This window comes from Vigna unguiculata, chromosome 3 (genome assembly GCF_037176805.1).
Source record: "Vigna unguiculata cultivar grain cowpea cultivar isolate G323 ecotype 2 chromosome 3, ASM3717680v1, whole genome shotgun sequence".
In the NCBI taxonomy this organism is placed as follows: domain Eukaryota; kingdom Viridiplantae; phylum Streptophyta; class Magnoliopsida; order Fabales; family Fabaceae; genus Vigna; species Vigna unguiculata.
In genome coordinates, this window is record NC_140794.1 from 43,017,132 (window position 1) to 43,035,370 (window position 18,239).

The following is an 18,239-nucleotide window of genomic DNA, read 5'->3' on the forward strand; positions in this document are numbered from 1 at the left end:
ATCATTTGAATATAATTACATAAAATTTATTATAACAGAAAAAAATATTTTGGAGATGTAAATAAATTTCATAACAAACCAAACAACTAAAAGAAATAAAAAATAAAGTGTGTAGTATATATATATATATATATATATATATATATATATATATATATATATATATATATATATATATATTTTAATAATTTCAAGAGAGATGAAACATGACAGGATTAATATTACGACAGATATGGAACATGAAATATTAATATACAACTTTAAATATAATTTTTTAAAATTTAATATTTTTTTTAATATATTTTATGTATTTGATATTCTAAATTTTTTTTATACATTTATATCTTTATATATAAGAAAAATTCTTTTTTTTTCACATCTATTTTTCAATTTTATCTTTTAAATATTTTTAATAAAATTAATTATTTTATTAATATTATATTTTAAGTGATCATTTGTTTAATTTAACTTTTTTTATTTGATTATTTTTTTAAACTTAATAATTATAAATGAAAATTAATTATATTAAAATTATAAAATTATTTATATTTAATTTTATAATTATAATAATAACAAGAATTATAATTTTATGATTTTTAATTATCATAAAATGTTTTTACTAGTTTATATAAAAATTATGGGATTACGGTTCTTATTTTTGTTTAAAAATATCAAGTTGGTCCTCCAACTTTTTTAGTCTAAATATGATTCCAATTTTTTAAAAAATGAAGCAATTTGGTCTCTCTCTTTTTTTTTTGTTAAATTTCTTGAATAGAAGGTTTTTTTAACAAGATTGAAGTTGTGAATAAGGATGATTTCCTTTGTTGGTGTAATTGATATAATCCTAGTGTCAATTTTGATGAAAAATTCTTTATTCGCTTCAAGAAATTTAACGAAAAAGATCAAATTACATCTATTTTTAAAAAAATCAGGACTAAATTAAAACTAAAAAAAACTAGAGGACCAACTTAACATTTTTGGATGAAAAAATATACCGAAAAGATAATTCAACCAAAATTTTGACACCCCAAAATATTGGCTGAAGATCCGCCATTGTTCTCAAGCTCCTTGAGATTCTCAAGCTCCTCAAGGTTCCCAAGCTTCTCAATATTCTCTTCATCTTACTACTCTCCAAAAGTGTTACTTCCAAGTTGGACCTTCATAACCTTCATGCCACCTTGAGAAGGGTGATCAAGATATCATATATTTTCTTGTTTTAATTCTATATTGATAGAGATATAATTTATTTTATTCTCTTTTATTATTATTAGATATTTTGTTTTATGATGATACATATTAGGTTTTATTTCCCCCCCCCCCCCCCTATATTATGGGATATTGTAGACAAGTTTCTAATAAATCAGTATGCAAATTCTCTTTCTTATACTTTCAATAAAATGTTTTTGTTCTAACTTTCTCCCACTTGTGTTTTATCAAACATTAACATAAACTAAAAATTTGCAAGTTAATGATATACTTCTTGAATTGAGCGCTTATCACAAGGTCACAAGTTCATTTCTCATGGGTAATTATTCAGGGAAAGATTATTGTGGGTTGCACAATTGTCCCATGGTAGAGATCAGGTGACCGAGTCACAACCCAAGAGAGGGAATCCTAGTGGGATAATTGTCGTGACATTTAGGCTTATGCTTTGACTAATTTTGTTACCGCTTTCTTATGAATTAAAGTTTTTAAAATTTAATCTATATCATTTTAGTTATATTAAATTAAATTGGATTCTTCTAATCAATTTAAATTCAATTCAATTCAATTTTATAATTAAAATTAAATTTAAATAATATTTAAATGTAAATTTGAATTTGTATGATTTAATTTTGATGTAGTCAAGCCGATCTAACATTGGTAAGACACCACGTAAACTCAATCTCATGTAAATCCAATTTGACCCAATTCTAACCTAGCCTAACATGGGCTTTACATGTCCTAGCCCAATTTAATTAACTTGGTTCAACCTTTACTCAATCCAACCTAACCTAGGATCGACCAAACTCAATCTAACTTAACTTAGGTCCAGTCCAACTCAACTTGCTTGACCTACCTAAATTTGGGTCGATCTGGATTGACTTGATTTTAAATTACTGAGACCAACTCAACTCGACATGTCTTAACTTGTACCCAATATGACATGGACCCAACTTAGTCGAACCTGACCTTAATCTGACTTGACTTGACCTAACTTTGACCAGACCGACTTGATCTTAGCTAAGCTCGACCCACCCAACCTAACTTAGACCCATTTCAATCCATCATGTTTGAGCCTAGATCAAGTCAACATGAATTTGGCTCAACTTAGCCTACTTCAACTTACATAACTTGGATCTAACTAATCCATACCTTTCCTGACTTAGGTCTCACCTGACTCAGCCCGATCTCGACAACTTGAGCTCTTCTTAAGCCAATCTTGTAAGACTTGACTTTGCTTTATATGGGTTTGAACTAACTCACCTTGACTTGGTCATAAGTTGGTTCAACTTGTCATAGGTCTAACTCCATCTAACCCAACCTTGCATGACCTCAAGACCTAGCATGAATTTGTCTCATGGAACTTGTTTAATCTTGCATAGCTTAAAGAAATTCAATCTCACTTAATTTAAACTTTTAAAATTCAAAATATTAATTAATAACTAATTCATATCTAATTTGTATCAAATCCAAATCTAATTAATTAGATTCGTTTACAATCCAAAATCATGCATTTAAAAAATATATAATGTAAATTTAAAATTAATTCATTAAAATGAACTGAAAGTAATAAAAACCTAAATAATGATAAATTGAATTTGAAATATTTGTTTGTTTTCACCTTTATAGAGTTAACTTTCAATCCTAGAATTTACTATTGAGACATTCACCTCTTGTCTCGCACTCGAACATTGGAAGTATCAGCCACCTCTTTATTAGATGTTGCCATAAACGACAGAAATGTTATTTTAAGTGATGATATTCTTTCTATCTAGTCTATATTAGAATATATTTTTTTTATAAATAGTTATAAAATAAAATTAATTTATAATGATTATTTGCAAATTTTTATTTTTAACTATGCATACAATTTTGAGAAGTTATTTTTATTCTTTATTTATTTATTTTTCAAAACAAGATATAAAGAAATGTTACGGTAATTAGATGAATATATTCTTTCGTATCTAGTATTAGGAGGAAATTTTAATAATTATTTCTTTATAAAATAAAAACAATTTATAAAAAATATTTTAAAATTTTAATTTTAATCTATGCATATAATTTCAAGAACTTGTCAAAACACATCCTCATTAAATAAATTTAATAAGTTAAAAGAGTTTTTGTATTTGACGAATGCCTTTCACTTAGCTGTAAAGACGTCGCCATTCCCACTTTTAATGGTTAACAAACACAATCCTTTCGTCGAACTTTCAAGGAGAAGTGGGTATTCACGTTGCAGTCCAAGAAAGATATATTTGAGACAAACACTAGTTTACAAAAGTTATATATATATATATTGACAGAATATTTCGATACAGACGAGAATATACGAAACGATATTTTTATTCATTTTGCCGATTTAGCAGAGCTCAGCAAGCCTATATATAGCTCAAATTTCTGGGTTTTGCCATGCACCATCAATCAACTAAGTCTCCAAATAATCTCTGAGGTGTGTCAACCATGGCTAAAACACGAACTCCATTTCCCCTTCTCATGATTTCCCTCTGTTTTGTGTTGCTTGTAAACAACGTGAAGTCAGATTCACTTTCATTCAGCTTCTCGAAATTCGAGCCAGGAACACAGTTCGACATTGGTTTCCTGGGCGATGCCCGTGCAGTAGACGGTGCAATACAGTTGACTAGAAGAGACGGTGGATCATACGGCGCTCCGATCATTCGCAAACACAGCGTTGGTCGTGCTGTTTACATTCCACCCGTCCGTCTCTGGGACAAAAGCACAGGGAAAGTTGCAGACTTCGAAACTGTGTTCACCTTCGTCGTTGATTCCGCTGGGTCACAAATCCACGCCGATGGCCTTTCCTTCTTCATCATACCATTCGATGCTGACCCGAGCATTCCCAAAAATTCATCTGGGGGATACCTCGGACTCTTCACTCCCGAAACTGCTTTCAACGTCGACAAGAATCAGATTGTGGCCATTGAATTTGACAGCTTCGGAAATGATTGGGATCCCAAGCCTGTTGCCATTGCTCCTCATATTGGTGTGGACATCAACAGTCTTGAGTCCGTGGAGACGATAGATTGGCCTATTAATGCAGTTCCTGAAGGTTTGATTGGAGAAGCTAGCATTAGATACGATTCGGAGAAGAAAGAGTTGCATGTGGCCGTTGGTTATGGTACTCAACCCCCCACTATTGTTCAGCTGTCGGAGACAATTGATCTGAGTGGTGTTCTGCCGGAATGGGTGAGAATTGGGTTCTCTGGTGCCACCGGTGACAGCGTTGAGACCCATGACATTCTGTCTTGGACTTTTGGTTCGCGTATCTAGGGAGACCTAGCTCCTTTAACGAAGATAATAATAGTGACGTACGTGAGAGTCCTCAACTCATTTCTACGATTTTTCAGTCTCACTGTTGTATGGATTATGCCCTAATCTGTGTTTCCTTAAATATTGGACCGTCATTAATCACTTTCCTCCTTGCTAAAATTTCGGTGCATGTGTGTGTCCATGAAACTTTTTTTTTCATGTCAACCAGAATTAAAGTAAGTTTTATATTTTAAACCAAGATGAATTGATAAATATATATTTTTTTATTAGCTTATAAATATATTTTTTTATTTTCTCTCTTATAAGCGTTGATTATGTACATGAATTATTTTTTATAAAATAATAATAAAAATTAGTAAGAAAAAAAATCAATCTGACATAATATAAAGAAAATTATACATTGCACTTCTCATATTTCCTATCTCTATCCCAAACCTTAGAAAATTATTTTATATTCTTCTTAAATTATTTTATACTTTTATTAGTCTTCTAGAATCAAAATTGCCATCTCTCACCATCTATCACAACAAAAATCAGGACGAGAAAAAAATCAAAACTAAAACAATATATATATATTTATATATATATATATATATATATATATATATAAGAGTTTTGGAGTTATCACCTTAATTATTTTGAAAAATCATAAATATAAATAAAAACAAATTTTGTGTTTGGGAGTCGGTTACACATAGGGAGGTGTTAACACCTATAACACTCGTCCTAAGATAATATCTTTAATTAAATATACAAATGAATGTAATTTTTTTAATGTTTATTCTTTCCAAAAATAATAAAAAAATAAAATTTAAAATAGATTTTTTTTTTGTTTATTTGGTCTGATAAGAATTAATTTTTGTTGATATGTATCTCCATTTATAATAGAATGCGTAATTCTTTATAGAGAAATTATTAAGAAAACTATTTGAAAATGATTTGATTTTCTTTAAGTGAATCTAATAAGGATTGACATTACTTTTACGTATCTCTATTCATAATGAAAAATCACAAAGTACATAATTCTTATAGAAATATTATTTGAAAAACTATTTTTTTATTTTCATTGACTTAATTGTTAATTCTGAATACATTTTTTTAATATTTTTATTGACTTTTTTTTTAATTCTGAAAAACCCTTCTTTAAATTTTGGGTATTTTAAAATATTTAAAATAAGTGTCACGCGACGCGAGCGGTTGTTGCAGGTGGCATCAATTGTCCCATGGTAGAGGTCAAGTGGGTCATGTCACAATCGAATCGTGGGGCTTTGATTGTTACACTCTTAAGTAAAAAGAGTTGCGTCCTAACTATTTGTTATAACTTTTGGTTTAGTAGTAAGCGTTCGATTCTAACAATTGGTATTAGAGTCAAGGTAACGAGTTTGATTCCTGGTAATCGGACACTAAAAATACACAAATAAAATTATTTTATTTCTTAATCCCTTATACTTCTTTTTCTATATCTTTAGTAGAAAGAAAAAAGATTTTCTAACAAGTGTCACGCGACGCGAATGGCCGAATAGACACTAAAAGAAAAATATTTTTTCATTTTTCTTAATTTGTTTATTATATTTTTTATCTTTTATATTTTTTTAGTATTAGGTGTCATTATTTTTAATCATCAATTTCGTTTTTTATGGGGAGTTTGTGAAGAGGTGGAGTTAAATTAAAAGAAAGGCAAAGATGGAATAAAAATAATGAGGCAGAATTAATAAAATGTAGGCTTAGATACCTTTTTCGTCCTCATTTTCGTAGTGTTTGTTGCGGATGGTCCTCATTTTGACAGAATGTTTAAAATGGTCATCATTTTTATCGAATGTTTAAAATAGTCCTCATTTTCGCAATTCGTGTTTTATTTGGTCATTTTCTGTGACGTCGTTTAAATCAGTAACAGAGCATTATACTGGTGACATTGTATTACGTTGCATTGGGGTGTGTTACGTGTACTATACAAGTGTGGTAATCTAGAGACCATGCAGAACATCACAACAATCCAAACACAAACAAACCCCAAAATAAAATTATGAAAACCCTAACCCACGAGCAAACACAACCCAGAAAACCCTAAACCCACTAACCTCGTTGATGATGATTAACTGGAAAATTAAAATAAAGAGCGCGACTGCAATCCAACGATGAAATGGCAAGTATTAGCTGCTTCATCTGCAAATTCGAGCTCAAGAAAGACGAAGATGAAGAAATCGCCTCCAACGATGAAGAGCGCGACTGCAATCCATCTCAAGCCCTAATTGCAAAATTTCCCCCAAATTGAAAAATTAACGTTAATTAGCCATCTGTACAGTACACTTAACACACCCCAATGTAACGTAATACAAACAGTGTCACTTGTATAGTGTTTCATTACTGATTTAATCGGCGTCACAGAAAAGGACCAAATAAAACACGAATTGCGAAAATGAGGACCATTTTAAACATTGGATAAAAATGAGGACCATTTTAAACATTTCGTCAAAATAAGGACCATCCACAATAAACACTACGAAAATGAAGACGAAAAAGATATTTAAGCCATAAAATGTATGATGTAATGAGTAATTAAATTAATGTGTAATAGATGTAATATTGATGAAAAAGATGATGACTGAGGGAGAATGATGAAGATTGCAGCATAATTTTGTACCTCTATACAGTATGAAAAATGTTAAAACAACAAGTGAATTTAAATCGCAGTATGAGAAGTAATAAACAAATCAATAATTCAACACATTATAATAAAGAACTTACGTGCAATGGAACTTGCTCAAGAATCCAACTTAAATAAAAAAAATGTTTTATTTATTATTTATTATTTATTTTCTATTTATTATTATTTATTTATTTGTTATTTTTTTTAAATAGATTTTTATTAAGTCAGATGAAATTGAATGTTCACAATTAATGTTGAGTAGGTGTAAAATAAAAATTTAAGTGTTGAAATATCATCACGCTAAAATAATATTAAAGCAGATTAAATTGTTAATAGTTTATTATTATATGAATAAAAGATAATAAAATTAGTTTTCTTAACTCAGAGAATAGTAAGAACAAATGTCAGACATCAGAAAAATATATTTTAAGAGTTAAAATAATATTTAAAATTTGTTTGAAAGACAGAAATTATTCTTATATATTCTGAAAGAAAACGGAAGTAAGAAATATCAACAATTTTTGAATGACTATTGTTCTGTTAAATTCCTTAATTAACAAGGACTACCTAGATAAGCTTAACTGCAAACTCAAATAATTTCTACATATCCAAAGTAGGAATGGGCATGCAAAGAAAAACTAACTTAATAGAGTAATAGAAGGGAATTAACATAATACTAAGGAAAATGATATTAATAATTTTAAAGGTGAAAACCTTTTTAACGGGAGCAAGGAAAAATTGTGAAATGTATTTCAATAAAACATCTTTATTATAAAGATAGAAATACAAGTAATATCGTTTTGTCAAGAGGATTTCCGAAAATCTCACAACTTTCGTATGGTTATCTCTTAGTTCTCACTGAAATTAGTGGAATATATTTTTTTTTTCAAAAATAGAAGATTTTTTTTTTAATGAAATGAATTGTAATTTTCTCTAATTTTAGGATGAAAAAATCATTCATGAGATGATTTTTTATTAAGAGCTGATTAATAGAAAATCGTATCATATTTACAATTATCTTGATGAGTATATCGTAACCGACATAATAAGTCATCATTAAAACCTATTTTTGTATTAGTGTACATCTAATTCTTCATAGGAAAAGACTTATTTAAAGCCTTATTGAGAGTAACTATTTTTGTCTTATCCTTCCTAATAGTCAACATACCATAAAAGTATGATGAAATTTAGGCATGTCAAACCAAGTCAAGCTCGTTGGGCTGCCCTGCCAGCTCGCTCTTTTGGCAGGCTGGGTTGGAGTTTCCGCCAACTTGCTGTGGCCAGATCTGCTTAGCCTGTCTTGGCCTATCGACCTGTTTTTTTTTCTTCTTTTATTTTTTTATTTTTTTATGTTTAAAAATTAAAAATAAATACATATTCTATATAATATAAACAAATATATATATATATATATATATATATATATATATATATATATAAAGAAATTTTATAAACAAAAATTTAAAAATAATTAAAAGAAAATTAAAATAATTAAAATTAAAATTAAAAAAAAAAGTAGCGAGCCCGCCGACAGGCCTATTCTGAGGTAGGGCGAGTTATAGTGTCTAACCCGTTTTTTAGTGGCGGGCCAACCTGTCCTAACCCGTTTTTAGCGGGCCAAGGGCGGGACGCGCCAAAACGGGTCGGATTAGTTATTTTTGCCACCCCTAATAAAATCTTTCTTTGTATACTTTATCACAAATTCACCATTTTTTTGAAAGTCTTCTTGTTTGTTCACTAGTATCATGTTATTTTAAAAATAAAGTATGTTGTTATTAGAAGTTGTTGTGCTCGATCTATATAGATAAAACACCAATCGAAAGATTTTGGCATCTTTACACTATAAGAAAAATAGTTTATAGAGGCAGATAATTGCTGGCCTTTAAAGAGAACCGACATTATGTTTTAAAAAAATTAAATTTTTAATGTATTTAGAGTCCTTTTACAACTGACGGGAAGTTTTGGTAATTTTTTCTCTTTCCCGTTACATCTTTGTTCCCGCTACAGAAGACCTTATTTTTTCCCTCTTCTCTTTAGATAAACATCTTTGCTGCAGAGGAGCTCATTCATTGTTGTCATCTGATTTCTTTCTCTATTGCTCATCAATGGAATCATTGGAAGTCATATTTCCTGCTCCGGATTGAAGTCATCCTCACAGCCATCTTTTTCTCCTCCTTTAAGTAAGTCATTTTGTCTTTCTTCTCCTATGGAATCATTTGTCTTTCTTCTCCATGTAAATCATTTTGAGTTTTATAAATCCTAATCCCATCTTCAATTTCTTGAACCCTAGCTTGATTTCTACCATTAAAATATACAAGAGCTCATTCTTTCATCTCAACAGAAGCCAAATTTTTTGCTCCCGATTGAATCCATCCTCTCTTATCTGGAGCCATCTTCTTCTCCTTTTGGTAGGTATTTTTACTATGTTTTTTTACTCTCTGTAGATTATTTTGAGCTTCTGTTTATAAATCTTAATCTTATCTTCAATTTGATGAACCCTAACTTGAATTTCTACCTTCCATGTGTGATCCTTAATTTTAGGTTTGATTAAGTTTTTCATTCCAAAAATTTAAGCTATTTTATCTTTTGTTTCTGTTAATAAAATCAGAATTATTAATTTTATCACGCTTTATGTTAATTTTCTTAAGTTTATTTATTATGTGCTCACTGAAACATAAGACTACATTCTCAAGTTGGAGGAAAACATGATAAAAAAATACTGTGAATTTTTTTCGGTTGAATTTTGGTTTGGTTGGTTTAGGTGGAAAGGCAAGGATGATACGATTATCATCAAATCAAAGGTGGAAGGAGATTCTCACTTCTTTTGGTTCGTAGTTCAAAGGTTTGATTTGGTAGTTGAATAATCACAAAAAACCTTATAATGTTATGCTTTAACAACTACTCCATCCACTGTTTGGTATTTAGTTGGCTTAGTGTTTTAGCTTTAACTAATAGAAAAATCATTAGGGAAATTATTTATTATTTATGATGTTATTAGCTATAGTGTTAGTTGGCTTAGTGTTGTAGGCCTAGTGTAAAGAGAAATCTGCAGCGTGATGGTTGCAGTTTTACTTGAAAAAAAAATAAGGGTTTCAAAACTAGGCACCTTAACAACACAACTTTAATACTTTTTTTCAAAAACAATGTAGAAAAAAGAATAAAATAAACCAAACATAAAAACATTTTTAACAAAAAGTGTACATGCTACAACCTCTCAAGTTCGATTTGGTTGAGTATGTAAGAAATAATCTCAGTAACTCTATACATCACAGAAGATTGCCATGCTTTTTAAATTTTTTCAAGTCAACCACTTTAAGTCCAAGATAGGTGATATTGCATAGGAGTCCAAATAAATGTTTGTGGCTTCCACCCAATAAAGGCAAAGTACTAATCATCATCACATCACCCTTCTAACCATAAAACTAATCTAGTCAGGTACATGTTTAAAACAAGAGAAATTTGAAGTAATCCTTAAATAATTATCAATTCAAAAAGGAAAGTTCTCTTTTCATTAGAATAAAATGAAATGGACAAACTGTTGGTAGAAAATTTACTCCCATATTAGTTAACCTTACCCTCATATTTGATCTGAAAAGTAAGTGTAGACAAACATACTTACTTTTAATTACAAGCAATGCGACTTTTAACCTGAAGATTTAATTATATGGTAATATTTAAACACTTGTGAGACATAAATTGAGAGTTTCTATTACTGATTCAATGAGGAAAAGCCAAAGATGAGTTTAATTAGCATGTGAGTTATATATATATATATATATATATATATATATATATATATATATATATATATATATATTGAGGGAATGTTTCGTGTATTTGAAATCAATCTAGAATGCAATCATTAAATAAGCACTAATTCATTCATACATTAAAGGAATGATCACTCCCACCTCACAAGGATGGAAACCTCATCCCTGTCTTTGCAGAATCAACTATTGAAATGGACTTGTTATGTCTTCTCAAGATGACAATTTAATGAATTGTCATTCCTTCATAACAGAGGCAGGAATGGTCTCTCTAATCATGAGTACCAAATCTTTCGGAAGGGAAGTCCGAAAATAAATAACAAAATTCTAAAAATGAATTATAAGATATCCATCTATAGAAGACATTAATCATATAGAAATCAAGATTCCATATGATACTTATTGCAATGTTTCCTTGGTAAAATAATATTACATAATTTAGAGCTTGCATTTTAGATTCTAATTTTGTATATGAAATTTAAATTTTTTTAATCTTATATCTCTTCCTTTCTAATTACTTAATGATTACACATGTTTATATTTAGAGATGGATAAATCTTGGATCAAGTTGCCACGCAATACACCAACGTATTTGGTGGGACTAAATAGCTTTTTAGATTTTGCCTTTCAACATGGAGCTAGTGCGAGTACGATAATATGTCCATGTAGTAAATGCGGTTTTAGGAAGTGGAGAACTCGACAAGAAGTGTATGACCATTTGGTTTGTAAACCCTTTTCCTCAAGGTTACACATTTTGGTGTCGTCACGAGGAGACAATGTTAGGGGAGCCTGTATTGGTGAATGGAAATGGCATTACAAATATAGAAAATGAAGATCCAATGCAAATAATGATAAATGATGCATTTGGATTATTTGGCACATGTACCAATGAAAAGTCATTTACATCATCATTTGAACATAGAGATGAGGTTGAAGGAGACATATTGGAATCACAACATGGAGGAAATATTATGCCTAAAGATTTGTTTGATTTACTTAAAGATGGGGACCAACCACTCTATGATGGATGCACAAAGTATTCAAAGTTATCTTTCTTGGTGAAATTATATCACATTAAAGTTTTTTGTCAAATTAGCAACAAAGCAATGGACATGATCCTTAAGTTGTTGCATGATTCTTTTAAACATGCAAACATCCCTTCATCTAATTATGATGCAAAGAAGCTCCTCAACAAGCTTGGCCTTCATTATACTAAAATTCATGCTTGTCTTAACGATTGTATGTTATATTGGGGAGAAGATGAAGATAAAGAGGAATGCAAAACATGTAAGAGTTCAAGATGGAAGAAAAAGGGTCATGAAACTACTAGTGAACACAATTTGATAAATGAGAAGCAACATAAAAAATTGCCAGCAAAAGTTTTACGGTACTTTCCGTTGATCCCACGGTTGAAAAGGATGTTTATGTCTTCAAAGACATCCAAGAGTATGGTTTGGCACGCTGAGAATAATACCAGTGATGGATTGATGAGGCACCCCAAAGATTCACAGGCTTGGAAGACTTTTGGTCTAAAATATCCTGATTTTGCTTCGGATCCTCAAAATGTACGATTGGCCTTAGCAAGTGATGGTTTTAATCCCTTTGGATCCTTGAGCAATAGTTATAGTATTTGGCCATTGGTTCTCATTCCATACAACACTCCTCCATGGATGTGTATGAAACAAACAAACTTTATTCTCTCAAGCATAATTCCTGGAAAGCGAATGCCAGGTAATGACATTGATGTTTACATGCAGCCCCTTATAACAGAGTTGAAAGAGTTATGGGAAAAAGGTGTTGAAACATACGATGCTTCAAAGAATGAAGTGTTCATGATGCGAGCATGTCTTTTATGGACCATTAGTGACTTTCCTGGTCTTGGGATGCTTTCAAGATGGAATACTTATACCGGCTTAGCTTGTCTATCTTGCAATTTTGATGCAACTTCACTTCGTCTTCCATTTAGTAATAAATGGTGTTTTGTGGGTCATCGACGATTTTTGTCTAGAGGGCACAAATTTCGATTGAACCGAGTCCAATTTAATGGAAACATTGAGGATAGGGATCCACCAAAACAATTATCTGGCTCAGAAATTTTGGAACAAGTCAAGAATATGAACATCACATTTGGGAAGAAACCAAAATCATTAGATAAACGAAAGAGAAATTGTGGAAAAAGAACCACTACATATCAAACGCAACAATGGAAGAAGAAAAGCATATTCTTTGAACTTTCATATTGGGAGTTTAATTTGTTGCGACACAACTTGGATGTGATGCATATTGAAAAGAATGTATGTGACAATATAATTTTCACATTGGTAAATGACAAAGACAAAAGAAAAGATCATGTTGAGGCTCGAAAAGACTTGCAAGCAATGGGTATAAGAAGAGAACTTTGGCCACCAAATGATGAGAAAAATTTTCCCGCAGCTTTGTTTACACTACAAAAAGAAGAGATAGACATTTTGTTGTACACCTTGAAAAATGTTAAGGTGCCAGATGGATATTCAAGCAACATTTCAAGATGTGTTGATATAGATCAAAGAAAGATTTTTTATATCAACTAAGATTTAACTTTTACGTTTAGTATAGTTTGTATTTTGTATAACTAGCCTTTAACTTTTTTGGTTGAGATTGTGTTTCAAATAGTTTAGTTTATTCAAATATATTTCTCCATAATAAATATTGACTTCCTTCATAGTATAAAATTAACAAATATATAAATTATAAAATTCTTGTAACCTTGACAATTATTGTTTTTACCTTTTATTTTCTAAAACACGTTGCATATTTCAAGAGTCAAATTCCTTTGAATATTGGTCGTTTATTTTAATCACTGATTGATCCTTTTTATATATAATATATATTACTTAAAAAAATGTTCATATTATTTTACTAAATTAAAAATAAAAATTATTTACATCCTAGATTTACAAGATTACCCGTTATTAAATTTTTTTAATTCTTAGACTTCCTGGCAGTTAAAACCGCCACTAAAAAATTTTAAATTCCTAGACTTAGTGGCGGTTATAAACGCCACTAAATTTTTTAAATTCTTAGACTTCCTGACAGTTAAAATCGCCGCTAAAATATTTTAAATTCCTAGCCTTAGTGGCATTTATTCTGACGGTTACATTAAACTAACGTTATGATGACTTTGTGGCGTTAAATTCGGTGGTAGTTAATTAACTGACGGTAGAGAAAATAGTGGTGGTTATAACCGCCACTAAATAACACAATTAACTGACGCGAAAATTCAAAATTTTAGTAGTGTTATAAATCACATTCTACTTATATATAATCACAAAAGTATTCTTAATCTTAACTCTTAAATAATATAAGAATAATAAATATATCGAAAAAACATGAGAATGAAAGTGTTTGCATATTTATAAAATAATCTTTCTATATTTTAGCATCTGAATTGATTGATAATTAATATTGCTGGTTAGTTTGTGAGATAATAAATTTACTTCAATGATGTTGATATATAATATGTAATTCTTCATAATTACAAATATAGATGAGATATGGAATAATAATTTCACTAAATTGATAAAAAAGTATGTGAGAGTGTGATTGGCTAGCGGCACACATGTTTGGAACGATTTCTGTGGCTGGCAGGTTTGCGTGTTATGGTATTTTGCGATGCCTCTTGTGCAGTTGGTTGTAGGGCGTGAACGTGGGCCAGGAGTTGCGACTTTGGTGCTACTGGCGTAGTCTTGGTGTGTATGTGTTGGGCTGCGGTTTTGGCTGCATTCAAATTTGGCAGTGCTAGAGGAACACTATTGGTTCGAGGGATAAGTATCTTTTTTCTTTAGGGTTTCATATCCTTTGGGGTTGCTTACAAGATTAGGATCAAGGAAAGCCTCATTCATCTATATCTTCTTCAAATATAAGGGCACAAAAAATGTACATTTTCCTAGGTTCTTAATAATGCTTGTGATATTCATTTATCATGATTACACTCTCCTCACATAAAGGGATATATGGTCTCGATCAAGATTGTTGAAGAAGATTATCTTGTTGGTTTAGAAGAGTGTAAAAATGATTTGCATGTGAGTATTTAATTAACAAAAGGGGATAAACCTATCTCGTATTTAGATCTTTGTAAGAAGCTTTATGTGGCCTAGAAACAATTAGGTCAACAGAAAGCGATTCTTCTTGAAAAAGTTTTATGAATTTGCTTTTTCTACACTTGAGGATATGAGAAGGGTTTTGGCAGTTGGACTTTAGAATTTATTTCCTAGAATCCTTCACATTTTTGCTTGGACTAAAGATTTGTTCCGACTTCTATGAAGCTCACGAAAATCCAACGTTGGGTGCACATGCATGATTTTTCTCTAGAATATTGGCAGTCAAAGGTGATTTTCTTAAAGGTTTGTGGTATTGACACACCCTTATCTTTAGATAATCACATCAAGAACAAGTCTAGAAGTTTCTCTACATGTGTCTTGGTTGATGTTGATTTGTTATCTGATTTGCCTAATTAAATTTTGGTGGAAATGTTAGAATTCACGTTTATTGTTGACGTGGAGTATGAGGATTTGCCTCCTCTTTTTCAAATTGTAAAATGACTGGTATGATCTATCTAATTGTAGACGATTACAACAAGATGTCAATATAATTTCTGGTGGATAGAAAAGAGTTGATGCAAAAATACAACTTTATCGTCCTAAGGTAGTTGGTACCTAGGATGGAAATAAAGGCTCTCTAGGTTCAGTTTTAAAGTGTTTGGCTATTGTGGAGTCTATTTTGGAGCCTATTGTGAAGTATGTGATGAAGTCTATGGTGGAGTCAATGGTTAAGCTTGTGGTGAATCCTATGGTAGACGTTGTAGTGGATCCATTAGGGGAGCTTGCGTTGGATATGGATGTTCAGCCTAAGCCAAATCATGATAATGTTTGTGTTGTACATGAATCTTCTATTGTTAAGAATATAAATATAGATGTTTCTAATGATGGTGGTGTGTTAGTGGATTCTGATTCCTTGACTCCTATGCCTTCTTTGGAGGATGTTACTCCCATTGTTGATATTTTACAGGGTTTACAATATTTAAATTCACCTCATTATAATTCTGAGGCAATTTCTTTTTTTTTATGTCTAACAAAGTTCTTTTTTTTAGAGGAATTGAAAATAATCTTTAAATGAGCTAATATGCTTGATGAGAGAAATATTCTAATTATAAGAAGGACGATAAGTCACTTCAAACTACAAGAAAATTCGATCCAGGTAAGTCAAAGCAAATTAATACTAAATCTTCCAAATTAAAGATTTCTAAATAACTATAATAAGTTTTAAAGTCCTTTTATGAATTGTGTACGAATTTAACATGTCGAAAAATTTGATTATTGAGTTTTAATTTTCTACTTGATTTACTTTTTTTTTCATCTATGCATATTTCTTAATTTTTTTATCATAGATATATTTTATCTATGTGTGCAATGTTATCATGGATTTGGTATGGTCTCCATATTTTCCTATTCGTTTTCTTTTTCTTTTTTTGTTTGATAAAATCTTCATTTTATTATGACAATGATATTTAACATTGAGCTTATGGGAAGATTTGACAACTGGTCTATACTTAGCACATTCGTTTGCACGTATCCTAATTTGGTGTGGTCACATGCAAATTCATAATAACATTATATTAGTCACCTTCACCACTCCTAACACCATGTTCTACGCAAGTCATTTGGCCTTCATACATATATGATATTAACATTTAAGTTTCTTATCTCTATCATTTTCATCAACTTGTTTGGCGAACACATTAGCGATGAGATGTATAAAATAGTTACGTGCCCCCATGATAAATGGAGGAATAAAGAATACCCGCATAAAATACTTACACATTATCTACCACCAAATTTTCATATTAGGAGCGTGATTCAAACTATTCCTCATATCATATTATATAAATCCAATTCTTACCGATTAAACCAACTTTAGTTGGCATCAAATTAGCTACACAAAAACATAATCCCATATTTAAAAAATGTTAATAATATAGTGTCTCGTCACATAGCACTATTAATTGATTCATTAAGTGTTGCCACACAAGTCCATTTGGACTAAATTGCTAATGCCACGGTATTTATTAAAACTATAGCGTCATCCCTCTTCAATTCCATGCATATCGTTACCACATCAGTGCATTTCTAAGCATTAAAATAAAACTTCAACTTAATTCTAAAGGTGCTTGTTTGAAACATAAACACATTTTACTAAATATTTTATACTTGTGTGTAGAAGCCTCATAAAACATTAAACGGAACTGTAGATTGCTAAAAAAACATTCTGAAAACAACTTTTCAAGAGTTTCAAAATGTCAATCTGCATCAAACCATTTTTTTTTATGACTAATATATATATTTTTACAAAAAATTCAAGTGTAAATACTTATGGTTGGCTATCAAGGTGAAGTTAGTTAATCACAATTAGCTTGGCAAGTTATTGGACTTACTAGTTTTACTACTAAGAATCAATATTGGTCTCTTATTTCTTAAAACAAATTGACCAAGTCAAAATTTATCAAAGCAATCTAAAATTTATGAGAACAGCGAAAATCAGTATTTTATTTTTACTTGAAACAATTTTAAGAAAAATGAAGTCAAAAAATTGAAAAAGTGTATAAATTATTATTTTATTTATTATCAATAATAATAATGATGATAGTTTATTTCATCTAAAACGTATGGTTTATACATTTATATTAATTTACAGTTTTTAAAATCTTAAAATTTTATAATTTATATATATATATATATATATATATATATATATATATATAATATCAATTTTTTTACTTTATCTGTAAACTTTTTATTATTAATAAAATTTATTTATTTTATTAAAATGTAAGCTTAAACATTGAGATATATTTAACTTACACTTTTTTATATGTATATTTTGAATATTAAGTAGCTGTCTATAACTGTAAAAAGTATCTGCAAAATAATGCTTCATTTTAGTTTTAAAGTTATAATCTTATGACATTATATTAATTTAGCATTATTTAATTATTAATAAATTTTAACAACTCGTCAATCATTGTTGAAATATAATGTCTTAAATGATTTAACAACTACTCCAAATATGTTGTTGATACAACCTTGTTAAGAATTGAAAGCAGTGAAATTCGTCAACAATAGTGAATATGAGTATGTGTATATTATAGTTTATTTTACTTAATATAACAAAAGCTGGAATAGCTCAGTTGGTTAGAGCGTGTGGCTGTTAACCACAAGGTCGGAGGTTCAAGCCCTCCTTCTAGCGTTTTTCAATTTTTTCCTTTATTCTGATTTCTTTTGCCTAGCGTTTTTCATCTT

The 18,239-nt window shown here is 30.0% G+C and overlaps 2 protein-coding genes and 1 non-coding gene across 3 annotated transcripts; all 3 read left to right on the top strand.

The window, feature by feature from the left end:
- The first annotated feature begins 3,653 nt into the window (after positions 1-3,653).
- LOC114175109 (lectin 5-like) lies at positions 3,654-4,649 on the top strand. Its single transcript, XM_028059867.2, has one exon. It carries the CDS (start codon positions 3,664-3,666, stop codon positions 4,489-4,491), a length of 828 nt encoding a protein of 275 aa, XP_027915668.2. The 5' UTR covers positions 3,654-3,663; the 3' UTR covers positions 4,492-4,649.
- A 7,032-nt stretch (positions 4,650-11,681) lies between these two features.
- On the top strand, positions 11,682-13,475 carry LOC114175409 (uncharacterized). Its single transcript, XM_085670451.1, has one exon. It carries the CDS (start codon positions 11,682-11,684, stop codon positions 13,473-13,475), a length of 1,794 nt encoding a protein of 597 aa, XP_085526577.1.
- Positions 13,476-18,112: 4,637 nt separating this feature from the next.
- On the top strand, positions 18,113-18,186 carry TRNAN-GUU (transfer RNA asparagine (anticodon GUU)). The gene has a single exon. It is a non-coding gene; the product is annotated as a tRNA-Asn (tRNA).
- Positions 18,187-18,239: the final 53 nt, after the last annotated feature.

Bases quoted from the DNA above. Each gene is read 5' to 3' on its own strand.
- LOC114175109 (XM_028059867.2), top strand. From the start codon at position 3,664: ATGGCTAAAACACGAACTCCATTTCCCCTTCTCATGATTTCCCTCTGT.
- LOC114175409 (XM_085670451.1), top strand. From the start codon at position 11,682: ATGTTAGGGGAGCCTGTATTGGTGAATGGAAATGGCATTACAAATATA.